Below are 12024 nucleotides of genomic sequence, written 5' to 3'. Positions count from 1 at the left end.
AGCAGCAGCAGACACCGACCCCACCACGAAAAACACCCGCAAACGCCGGCCCCACACCCAACCCTCGCCCCCCCAAGTCCCCCGCACTGCAGCACGAGCCCCCCAGTCCCCCGGGGCTGTCAGCACCAGCACTGCAGCAAAAGGGGGGTCTTTGCTGCAGCTGCTGCTGGGCTGCAGCAGCAGCGGCCACTGCGTCTGCACCGGCAGCGACAGCAGCGCAGCAGGAGCTGCTGCTGCTGCCCACTGCCAGCCCCACACTTCGCTCGCCAAACTCAACACAAACAAAACCAGCAGCAGCAGCAGCAGCAGCCAGTAGGCCCTCACGAACTCCCCCGCTGTTGCACAAACCTCCTCTTGCCCAGAGTCCTGCAGAAGCACGCAACCGCCAGGGCTTAGGGTTTAGGGTTTAGGGTTTAGGGTTTAGGGTTTGGAGCGTTAGGCTGGGGCTCAGGCGCTGAAACTAGAGAACGTCTATGTAGTGAAGGTTGAATTTTCTACTTTAAATGGCACACTTTGTGCATTGTTAGTGAGCCTACCTTTCCGGGGCTAGAGTTTAGGGTTTAGGGTTTAGGGTTTGGGGCTTGAAACTGGGGCTCAGGCGCTGAAACTAGTGAAAATATATATACTAAAAGTTGAATTTAGGGTTTAGGGTCTAGGGTTTATGCAGTATGTACTGATCATGTAAAGGCGAGCAAATATTACATGAGCAGATCGGCTAATGTCCCAGGATCCATTAGTTTCGCCCACGCGACCAAACTGGCGAATTAGGGTTTAGGGTTTAGGGTTTAGGGTTTAGCTGACGTTCGGCGGCGTTCTCTCGAGCTTGGGGGCGGCGATGCAGCTGCTGGATGGCGAAGAGGTCTGCGTCTCCAAGTCCTCAAAATATTCTTTTAATTCGAAATTAACTAAAAATTCGGAGTTTTCCATTCCAGCGCAAAACCCTAAACCCTAGGCGCAAAACCCTAAACCCTACGCGCAAAACCCTGAACCCTGAAGGCTCTGGTCACAGCCTGCTGCTTCGCTGCTGCTGCTTTCCCCGCGATCTCGTGGCCAAAGAGTTCATAATTAAAAATTCAAAAGTTTCAATCCGAAAAATAATTCAAAAAAACTGAAGTTGCTGGAAATTCAGAACAGTGCACGCTGCAGAACAGTGTTGAATCGAACTGCTGACGGCCGACTGGCTGTCCCCGGAAAGCTGGCGGAAATCTCTCGAAGCCAAACTTTTATTTTAAAAAAATTTTAATATTTCAAAATAATAAAAGAGAAACGAAGTTCAAGACTTCAGAGGGCGGAGCCGACAGACCCAGCACCGACAAACCACTGCCGCAGCGCTTCGGCCGAAGGGGAACACGGCTGCGCAACGAAAGCCGCGAAAAAGAACAAAAACCTAATTTTAAAAAGAATGGATTTGTAATTGCTGCAAAGTGCGCAAAAAGGAATTGTAAATGTGCGCCGAGCAGCTCCCGTGGCTGCCTTCTCGGCCGACTGTGCCAGTGAGGCCGCGCGAACGCGATAATCTGAGGTGTACATACACCCCAAAAATCGGGAACCCTACGAGGTTCAACCAGTTTTATTTATATCTGAAGAAGATAAAGGGAATTTTTCCATTAAGTGCCTGGCTGTGCATGCATGCAGTGACAAATGTGCTCTGGGAAGACAGCGAGGGCTTGGGGTTCACGGCAGAGCGTTAACAGATCCTCAGGGTTTATGCCTTTCCCTCTCCAGGAAATAAAACCCCATTTCCAAATCTTTATTTTTTATCTTATTTATTATTTTTCAACGCCAGTTGAACTTCCCTCTGAGCCTGCAACAAGCTCGAGAGCAGCAAGCAGTGTGCGTCGGCAAGCCACGCCTCCGCGCCTCCCGAACCCTAAACCCTAGACGAAACCCTAAACCCTAAACCCTAAACCCTAGCCCCCACTTCACTCCTTCTAAATTCCAAACCACAAAGTAGAGATTTTGCCTTCTAAAGAACGTCCAGAATGGCTGTGCATGTGCAACGCGGTGTCTGTACACGAATGCATGTGTATGCACACCCGCCGTACGTGTGTGTAGCCTTATCTGCTCATAGAGGCCTCACTACTTTTATTTTTAAGATACATATTTACTTTTAATTATGTTTTATAAATCAGATATTAAAGATCAGATATTAAATGTGAGTTGCTGCTCTAAAGAACCTGCCGTGGCTACAAGAAAGCAGCAGTTGAAAGCAGACACTCCAAATATTCATCTGAAACTCTTTAATTCACTTTTGTTTAATTCAAAACTTATATTTGAAACTTGTCTTGCCCTTTATTGACAGCCGCAGAAGTCCCCTCACTTCAACTGCAACAGCACAAACACCCCCGTGCTGCTGCTGCCGCTGCTGCTGCTGCTGCTGCACTTACTACTGCTCCCGCGTTTAAAGCAAATAGAACTCTTGCAGCAAGAGAGAAGAGCGTGACTGGCAGCACTTTAAAACCCCTTGCCTTGCAGAAGCTGAAAAAAGAATTGTGTGATCTTCAAAATGCACAAATGATTTTTATTTATTAATTATTATTATTATTATATTGTTTCATTATTGTTATTTCTTATATTCTGTTGAAATCATTTTGGCCCATTCAAATATGCTGCAGTTCCGCTTTCTAGAACCGGTAGCAGTTCTCCAGGGCCACGCCAACTTGCGCGGTGGTTTAGGGTTTAGGGTTTAAGGTTTCGGGTTTCGGGCTTGACCTTTGAGGTTTAGAGCCTAGTTCTTACCGCGCTGGTTCGGGGTTTCTGGTTCAGGGTTTAGGGTTTAGGCTTTAAGGTTTAGGGTTTGCGGCTTGGGCTTTGAAATCTTAGGGCTGTGGGCCACAGGCTTCCTGCTGTATCTTTTCGAGGAAGCTACACTTCTGCAATAAATTCAAATGTGCAAAAATGAATAAATACAACTTTGATTCAATTTGCATTTGTTGAACACGAAAAAGCAATTATATAATTAAAAGTGGAGTTTTAAATTAAAAAAGGAATCAAAAGAAAGCAAACAAACAAAATCTGAAACTTTCAAAGCCTTTGAAGAATTCAATTATTTCACAATCTGCAAAAAATGCCTTTAATGAACTGAAAACAAAAGTGGAAAACTGTTCAGCTTTCCCTCCCGTTTGTGTTCATGGGTTTTGTGGCTGCTGCAGAAGGAAAACTGGATTGCTCTGAAGACGCATGCAGCAGCAGCAGCAGCAGTAGCAGCAGCAGCAGCGGCAGCAGCAAACCGTAGAAGGAAACCTGCTGCAGTCAGATCCACTTAGCTGCTTGCTTGCTGCTAACTAGCGGGACTCAGCCTGCTTCTTCAGGCCTGGGGTTGGATGTGTCTGGGCGGAGATTATGGTCTAGGCTTTAGGGTTTAGGGTTTAGGGTTTGGTTTGTTCTCCCGTCGCGTCAAGTTCAAATCAGGAACCGTTGCATGGCCCACTGAACTCGCAGCTGTGCGAATGTTCTGATTCAATTGATGAATTAATTGCCTATCTTTATCATCTTCTTCTTTTCTACTTTATTTTAATTTCAAATTACTTTCTTTTTGTCGACTTTTTTCACTTCAAGTTGCTTCCCGTGAGGTATTTCCGCTGCAGTGGAGCCTCGCCACTGCCGCGGTCCAGGCACGGTGAACACTGCAGCAAATGATGGCCATTGACAAACTAATAAATCATCAAGACTTTCTGTTTGCTGTTTTAAGTTGGTGATTTATTCAATATATGTTCTAGGGTTGGAAATAAGGGTCTAGGCTCTGCGGTTCAAATGCAGACGTTGCCGGTGACGGGGTGGAAGACCTGGGTGTTGCGTTGGCGCGGCATGCTGCTGATCCTGTTCTTATCGCCTGATTTAAAGTTGTTAAATGCAATTTAAAATGAAATTTGCATTAATTAAAGCACATAAAGGTGCAGCGAGACAGCTGCAAGACTGCCTACCAACACGTGAACAGATCATTCGCCACCAGCATGCGCTGCAACACAGCACTAGAGCTTTCTTCGTTGCGCAGGAGCCACTCTTCTCGTTCTGGGCTCACTTTTGGCGTTTTTATTCAATGTTGTACATTTAATATTGAATTCCAAACTGTGTTATCGGCGTAAATGCTGGCGGAGTCTGCAGCACGTCGGCGCAGGACCAGCCACAGGACGGCACAGCTTTCCGCCTCGTGTTTCCAGCGAAGGCTTGGCTTCTCCCTTTATCATATTTCGCCTTTTTAAATGAATGAAGCTCAACTTGGTCTGCACACTGCTGTGCCGGCTTTGGTGCTGACGGCTCGCGAAAGCGGCAGCGCGAGCCGCCCACAGCTGCACATCGCCGGCGCCGCTGAACATTCGTCTTTCCGAAAACTTGAAACTGTTAGAAGTTTGAAACTTCTTGAGGCTCACAAGGGCAGTTTGTTTGGCCCAGGGACGGAGTTTTGCACCTGCGTGTCGAGCCTTGAAGGCAAGTTGCAAACATGTTCAACAAACTCCCGAATAGCCTGAGACCTCAAGCAGCAGCCACAACTCTTGCTGCGCTGCACTGTCTGCGTTGGAGCTGCGCAGCTGCTCGAACTTCCATTTCAGCCGGCCGCGTGGCCCAATGCATCTCACGGGGTCTTGCTGTCCACTGTGGTGTGGAAGTGATAAATATCTATAAGTAAATGCTGCTTTTTGTACCCTTTTTTGTACTTTTTCTGTCTGCAGCTGCTTTACAAATCTGCTTTCGATGGCCCCTTTCTTGAAAATCAGCAACATGGAGGCTGCCGTCGACGGAAGTCCACTGGAAAGCGGAGAGCGTGGCGACTCGCCCAGCGAAGTGTACGTACACATTTCGCCTCCCCACGAGCAGCGGAAGCAACCAACTGTAAGTCACTTTCAAATCTGTGGCGGAAGCTGCACAGCGTTTCTGCAGAGGCTGCCCTCCCGCTGCCCGCAAGTGCTGTCTGAATGCGCGTGCATGAACGCCACTTGAATAGAGAGGAAGTCTATTAAATGCCACAAATTTGAAAATCTCACTTTGTCACACTTTAACTCTCTTGCTTCAGTTAGGTGAGAACTTATCCGCTGAAGAACGCAAAATGCCCATACTGCCATATTCATGTCGGCACTGTTAAAGAACCCGTGGGCTGTGGCGGCAGCGCCACAAAGCTCTAAATAGTCCTCTCCGGCGCTTTTCTTTTCTATTTTCAAGTTCATTTTAAAGTTTAACGTTTTTTGTTTTTAAAGCAGAGGCGCATTTGCTGCGTGTGCTGCTGCTGCTGCTCAGAACCTGAACCTGCGGTGCCCCGCGAAGCAGCCTACGCCGTGGTGGGTGGTGTTGCGTCACGTGTTTTACTCCTTGTTGTTTGCTTCTGCATTGCTGATATATCTAATTGTGTCGAGGGCGTGTTCGTGGGAGTGGGACGGGGAGCCGCAGGCGCCGCTGCTGTCGCTGCCGCTGAAGACCCAGTGGGAACTGCTGATCACCCCCAAAGTCAGCTGCGCCAAAGACCCCCCCTTCGTGGCTTTAATGGCAATGACGGGGCCCGCAGACTTTGACGGGCGCCAACTTGTGCGAAACACTTGGGGGGGGGCCGAAATGGTTGCAGAACGGCGGGTGCGGCTGTTCTTCTTGCTGGGCACTGCGCCCGGGGTGGAGCTGCAGCGCCTGGTGGCGAAGGAAGCGGAGGTCTACGGGGACTTGATTCAGCATGCAGCCCCCGACAAGTACACGAATTTGTCGATTAAATCCGCCACAATGATCCAGTGGGTCGCAACTTCCTGTCCAGAAGCCAAGTTCGTGGTCAAGGCGGACACTGACACCCTCGTCAACCTCGAGGTGATGGTTCCATACTTGAAAAAGATGGAAAGCAAGGGCGATATCGCTCTAGGAGTCCGCCTAGACCGCATGCCCATCATTACTTCTGAAAAACACAGAAACTACCAGGACCCCCTGGTGTTTTCGCGGCCCACGTTTCCCCCCTACCTCTCCGGCGCCTGCTACATTGTGTCGGGCAGCCTGGTGCAGAAACTGTCCACAGTGCTGTCACAAGTGCCTCGCGTGAGGAACGAGGACACTTTTTTAGGAATGTGCATGGAAAAACTGGGAATAGAACCCACCAATATAGCGCGGGAGGCGCAGATCAGCCCCTGGTTTGACCCCTCCAAGGGCCCCTGTGCAGCTTTCCGTCTAGCGGCGGCCCACCCCTTGAAACGCGACATGCTGTTGGCCATGTGGAAGTGGTGGAAGTCAGGGGGCTCTAAGATGTGTCACTGACTGCTGCTTCGCTTTGATTTAGTGCCTGTCATGTTGCGAGACTCAAGGCGGCGAAATTCAGTAACAGGAAGGAGTCTTGTGACGCCCAGCCGGCAGACTGCGAGTCCTGCTTCCCACACTTACGTTGGAGCCTCTTTGTGTGCGCCCTCATGTTCTTGAAGGCCATAAGATGCCTTTTTTTATTCCTTGCGCCTTTTTGTGGTAGCTGTCTGAGGGAAAGACCATCGGCTTTCAGTGTCCACGCACTCAGTCTGAGCCTAGGAGGACCTTGGGCATGCAGGAGCACACAAATAAACATAAAACTGCATATAAACAGGTCACCTAATAAGGTACGCAACGGGCAAAGTAGCCCCATATGATTCTGAGGGTTCTGCGTGGGGCCCCCCGTGGCAGGACCATGACCGCTTTTCACGCACATTCCCCTCCGTTGCGGTTCATGGGGAAATCCTGCGTGATGCAGCGGTGTTTGCATATCTGTACATGTGGAAGATATATATATATATACACATATACATTTTTTCGTACATTCGTGGATGTGTATTGTCCAGTGAGCATCCTGTCCGCATTGCTCTTCTGCATTTGGCTTGTGTAGTGAGAAACAAAAATAGCGCAAAGCGCGATTTTTATGTCTTTGAATGGGCTTTATTCCCAGCTCTTCTCTCGTTTTGAGCTGAAGGAGCGCTTTTTGAATATTGCCGCACTCACATTGTAAGGTGATGAATAGCTAGCTGAGTTCTTTCCACAATTGAGGCTTTTGCAGCTGAGGGCGTTTGCCCTTTTTACTTTTGGACAAAGTTGTCGCCAAAGGCTCCAAGACATTCTAGAGGCTTAGCAGATAACCTCCAAAATACCTGAGAAGGCTGCAGTCGAGCGGGTGCTCGAAATGTAGAAAATTTGGCGAGTTTATTTCATGAACAGTTGAACATACAGAATGTCAGTTGTGCTGTACTGCCCCTCAGTCATCTCAGGTTGCCTAAAACTGAAGCCTATAAACAAGATGCACACATCTTAGCCCACAGAGTTGCTTTATTGCCGCTTTTCAGCCACGGATCTGTTCATTTGCGATAACGGCGAAAAGGTGACAACGGAATTGTCGGCAGCCCAAAAAGCGTTCTTCTGGCGAAGTAAAAGCCTTATAGGCATCATCAGCAGCATAGAAACCAACGAGCCAGCATGAAAAGTGCAGAATGCGACAATTACTGCTTATTCGAAAGCTGTGAGCCCCAGTTGCTTTTCTGCAAAAGATTCGACCGTGAGGTCGCCTGGCCTCGTGCAGAAGGCTTAGGCATTAACAGCATGCTGGGCGCGACACATTTGTCCGCATTCAGTGAAAGATCTAAAATCTTTTAGTCTTTTGTCTCAGCAATCAGGCTTTTTAGCTTACAGCCTGCTGCTGCTATCCAAAGACGGGGCTCGGGCGGAACAAACACCTCCCCGTCTGCTGCAACCCTAGTGGAAAGCCGCACCAATTCAGGGACAGAAGCTGCCATATTTACGTTATGTACTCAGATGCGTTCACAAAATATTTGTGCCAAGATTTAAACGAAAAAAGCTAGCGTTTTTCTCAGTTTCGGAGAAGCGTCAAAAGTGGCATGTGGTGATGCGCCGATACTGCACTGCTACCTGGTGAAGCTGCTGGCATTCCTGCGGCTACTACATGCAGGTTAAGGGGATAAGGCGTTTGTTTTCTTTTCAATCATAATTATTGATGCAGATAATTATCTGTTTCGCTTCCAGCGCTGATCTGCGTGGGCGCTGTTGCCTGGGGACTGACGACAATCGGTCCCGCGGTTGCAGCTAGCGTGCCGATAAAGGACCACCGCCACCGGCAGACCCAAAACTGCGCGAGACTGACACAGCTGTCCTCCTTTTTGATTTCAAAGCTCAAAATAGGTGTTAAATTATTCATAAACTGTTCTTCCTTAAAGAAAGGGCTATCGTTTTGTGGGCGCCGCTGCCGCCTCAGCGACCGCAGGGACCACAGCCGCCTGCAGTTTGCAGCGAACGTCTGGCTCGTATTTCTTTTCTTTATTTCTGGTCATTTCTTTATATTCACTTTATTACGAAAGTATTCATCTCCCACTCCACCTATCAACAGGCCCCGAATAAGCTGCCATAGCCCTAATCAGCGACGCCGAGAGCACCGCTGCAACAGCAGTGGCAACCATCGCTCAGCAAGCCGAGTGCATCATCGGTGGATCGCAGCTGACAGTGAGATTTTCACCCACAAAGGTAAAAGTTCAAAACAAATACGACTGAAAACACCCCCAACAACTGCACAGAATCGTGAGATGCTGGCTGAAACTGAGTTTTCGGAAAAGCTGTAGGCGGGAACTTGCGTTGAATGAGCACTGGGACTCAGCCCGTTTGCCCCTGCCTCCAGTGACTATGTGCACAGTTTTTAAAATAATAAAAAGCATGCGAATAGTGAGCCTGGCAGTCAACGAAGAAACACGCTGCGGAGGCGGAGCAGTTTCCCGCGTTCGCAAGTTTGGCAGCGACAAGCGCCTCCAGCCTCCCCCATGTCCCCCCATATGAGCGTTTTCGGTTTGTTCAGGTAATATGGAGGGGAACGGCGCGAGCAATAGCTCGCCGCTGAGCGCTTCGCAGCCCAGTTCCAGCCCCAACACGGTGCGGTCACTGATTCCCGAGGCGACCCATTCCTTGAACGCCGCCGGCGCCATTCCAGAGTCGCGTCCTGCGCGTCTAATCTTGCGGCCTTACGAAATGAACTCATCAGGTTATCCGGGCATGACTCCTCTTCAGTCTCCTCAGTCCGAAAATTTGCGGTTCTACAACTCGCGAGATGCTGGAGCGGGCTCGTTCAAGTCGCAGCAGCTGCGCCAGCAGCAGCCCCAGCCCCCGCCCAAGTACCAAGTCTCGCTAGACGAAATGACTGGCAAAATGCAAAACTCCTTCGTTACTCCCATGAAGCCCGTCGTAAGCACTCTGCCGACGATGCACGAGGCGCCGCAGCCACCGCCGGTAGGCGTCGGCCGCGCCACGTTGCCTCTCAATGCTTACGATCTTCCGCCGCCTCTGCTCGAAAGAAAGCACCCAAAGGAGCAGAGTTTCTTACAGAGTTGGAGTAAAGTCGACCTCGCAGGCGCCATCGCCACTTCTCGACTTGAGCGTGTGCCTCTGCCTATGCTCGAGCGCGTGCCGGGTGGAACTTGCCGCCCAGGGCTGCAGGGGCCCCTCGTTAGGATTAGACTCCCGCAAATGCCTTCTGTGGAGGGGGATCTGCGGCGTTTCTGCCAGCGAATTTTGGCAGCTTTCAGCGGGGCGGCCGACGACTGCCGCCGGCTCTTCGTTCCCTGCACAGACCTGAGGCTCCCCAGGCTTCAGTGCTGCGCGCCCCAGCCTCCCGTGATACAAGAATGCAAAGAGTGCGGATACAAAGGGCACTTCTGTCCAGAATGTGGCACGGGAGCAAATGGGGGTGCCATGAGCGCGGCCGGCATGCCGTACGCTCGTATGCAGCCCTCCAGAGGCGTCTTAGGTGAATTTAGTTTCGACACTGTGAAAATTGGATTGCAAACTTGTGCCTAATCTGATCTTCTAGTTTCACGTTAACCACGAAAAACAGACAAATCTACAGCGCCACCTGGTCAGTTCAGTTCCTGCAATGGCAGAATCAATGGTTCTGTGTATGGTATGTTTGCTTCTGTGCGAACAGTCGCTCAAGAGGGATGCCTAGAGCGTTGCATGCGCTGGCACTGCTCTCTGTTTGAAGAGGTGGGAGACGCAATTGACCAGGAGATCTTGTGTGACCGCGCCGGCGGCATCTTCCGCGAATTCGGCGAATTTGTGGACAACTTGGTGGCAGAGGGTATTCACACCATCAGTCTCAACTGCGCAGGGCTCTGCGGCACGATTCCTGGAAGAAGCCACACCATAGTAGAGGGGTACCCGATGTACGAACCCGATCCACAGTATATCCGCAAGGAAAGACCCACAAGTGCCACAGGTCAGTGGCAATGCAAGACTAGAGCATGAGACAGTAGACTGCATTTTTACGTGAAGCGTACATCACGTCAATTTTGGGGGGTATTTGCTTGCCCAGTGTACGAATAAAGCCATAGTACTGGGGTAGAGTGAGACGGGGCACTCATAATTGCTGCGGAATAAATGTCTGCAGGTAACGCATGTGTGGACCAGCTGAATGCTTTCCTTGATGCCTGCCTGGCCGGCCGCTCGAAGTTACCCCCTGACTTCCTGCCGCCCCCTATCCCCGATACCCAGAAAACTGGCAACTGGCTGATCGATGCAACTAATGCAGCACTCGACTACTGCCTGCAAGACGTGAGTCCTTATTCAAGACGCTGCACAGGGTCATGCACTTCTTTTGGCTCAACAAGCTAGCGCTGCGGTGCTGAGCGTTTGCACTGATATGTTTCACTGGTATTTGGAAAAATATAAGCCTCAGCACTGCCTACAGAATTCATTCTTCTACGCCGCGTTTCTCAAGGCTTCAGGCTTTACTTGCTGGCTTGTAATGTTTGCAGCGGACACCCCCTCCTCCTCCGCCTCCACGCAAGAAGACCTGCCCGCTAGAAATGCTTGTTCCACCTTGCTGCCGCGAGCGGCCGCCCCCAGTGGTGGTCCCCCAAAAGCAACGTATGCTTCACTCTCTGCACTGTATTCTAGCAGTTATTTACACCATATCATCCGCACCTGGAAGGGCAGTTATAAATCGAGAAGTGGGGATTAGTTTAAGCTGCGATGCTCGGTGATTTATGTGTGGCTCTGCTGCAGCTATGTGCCCACTACTGGAGCGCTGCATGGGCCGCGAGCGTGACTGCCCGCATTGCCATCAGCCGATCCGTCGCTCTGGAGGCAAATGCAAGTTTATTTGAATTTTCATCGTATACCTGAAGTGCCATACCCTGAGTTCCCACCGTTACCCATTATGTTTCCTCGTATTTTACCTCCTCCTCCTGTTCTAGCCGATATGCTTCTCGTGTCTGGTGCATGTGCGAGCACTTCCATGTTTTATAACTGTTTTCGCCTCTTGCAACAGGCCCTAAGGAGGAAATAGGCGGATGCCAGATCCAGTTTTGCCCCGTTCGTGAGCCAGCAGTTACTGTGCTCCCCGCAGGCCCCTCATTGGTTTATCCTTACAGAGAAGAGGGTGGGCAATGCAAGCGATGCAGACATTACTCCCCTTCCTCCATATTAGCTGCAAATCCACACTCAGGACAGCCGCTACTTTGATAGTCACTTTCCAATTTCTCATGCTCTAGTGGCTAGCCTTCTCCGGAAAGCACGCTGTGCAGGTAGTACTTTATCTTTACTAGAGCAATAACATAAAAGGGCGCACGTAAGAGGCGCGGCAGGTGCTATTTGGCTTCGTCCGTGATGTCAAGGCAGCATGTGCTTTCTCATTCGTATGTTTTCAGCATTTCAGGCTCGCGACCGCTCTGGGCTAGTACGGGCATTGGACGATCACGCGGACGGTGTACCGCTCCCTCAAAAAGTAGTCGTGACTTAATTGGAGACGATGCGGCCGCACAATAGAGTTTGTGCTTTTATTGCTGTGCCGAAAATTGCGATGGGCAGCTGTTTCTTCTTTTTAGTCACCCATGGCTCTACTGCACCTTACTCGGATCCTCATTGACCTTGAGTACTGCTGCGCTTTGTCGGTTTGACAAGAGGGGTTTGTTGTAGCTGATGAGGCCTCCGCCTGCATTGTGTTACCATTTGTAACAACTTTGGGTAACAACTTCGGCATAACCCCTGCTGCCTGCTGCATCACAGCTGCTCACAATGGACTGACGGACTGCTCTCTGGCCCGCTAAT

The 12024-nt window shown here is 50.3% G+C and overlaps 3 protein-coding genes across 3 annotated transcripts in view; 2 read left to right on the top strand and 1 right to left on the bottom strand.

The window, feature by feature from the left end:
- ETH_00005725 (uncharacterized protein) overlaps positions 1 to 927 on the bottom strand; it is a gene marked incomplete at both ends in the record, with an annotated part of 1693 nt that extends 766 nt beyond the window's left edge. Inside the window, 2 exons of the mRNA XM_013376281.1 lie at positions 25 to 366; positions 802 to 927. Coding sequence (XP_013231735.1) covers positions 25 to 366; positions 802 to 927 — 468 coding nt within the window. The remainder of the gene's footprint in view (positions 1 to 24; positions 367 to 801) is intronic.
- A 3765-nt stretch (positions 928 to 4692) lies between these two features.
- ETH_00005720 (uncharacterized protein) lies at positions 4693 to 6222 on the top strand (the record flags this gene model as incomplete). The annotated part of the gene is made up of 2 exons (XM_013376280.1): positions 4693 to 4830; positions 5233 to 6222. The coding sequence occupies 2 exons, from the start codon at positions 4693 to 4695 to the stop codon at positions 6220 to 6222; spliced, it is 1128 nt and encodes a 375-aa protein (XP_013231734.1).
- Positions 6223 to 8784: 2562 nt separating this feature from the next.
- On the top strand, positions 8785 to 12023 carry ETH_00005715 (uncharacterized protein; the record flags this gene model as incomplete). Its single annotated transcript, XM_013376279.1, has 5 exons — positions 8785 to 9724; positions 9902 to 10192; positions 10364 to 10527; positions 10731 to 10842; positions 11878 to 12023. 5 exons carry the CDS (start codon positions 8785 to 8787, stop codon positions 12021 to 12023), a joined length of 1653 nt encoding a protein of 550 aa, XP_013231733.1.
- Between the last annotated feature and the right edge of the window lies 1 nt (position 12024).

This window comes from Eimeria tenella, genomic scaffold (assembly GCF_000499545.2).
Source record: "Eimeria tenella Houghton genomic scaffold, Eth_scaff33, whole genome shotgun sequence".
In the NCBI taxonomy this organism is placed as follows: Eukaryota; Apicomplexa; class Conoidasida; order Eucoccidiorida; family Eimeriidae; genus Eimeria; species Eimeria tenella.
This window is presented reverse-complemented; position numbering and strand designations above follow the sequence as displayed.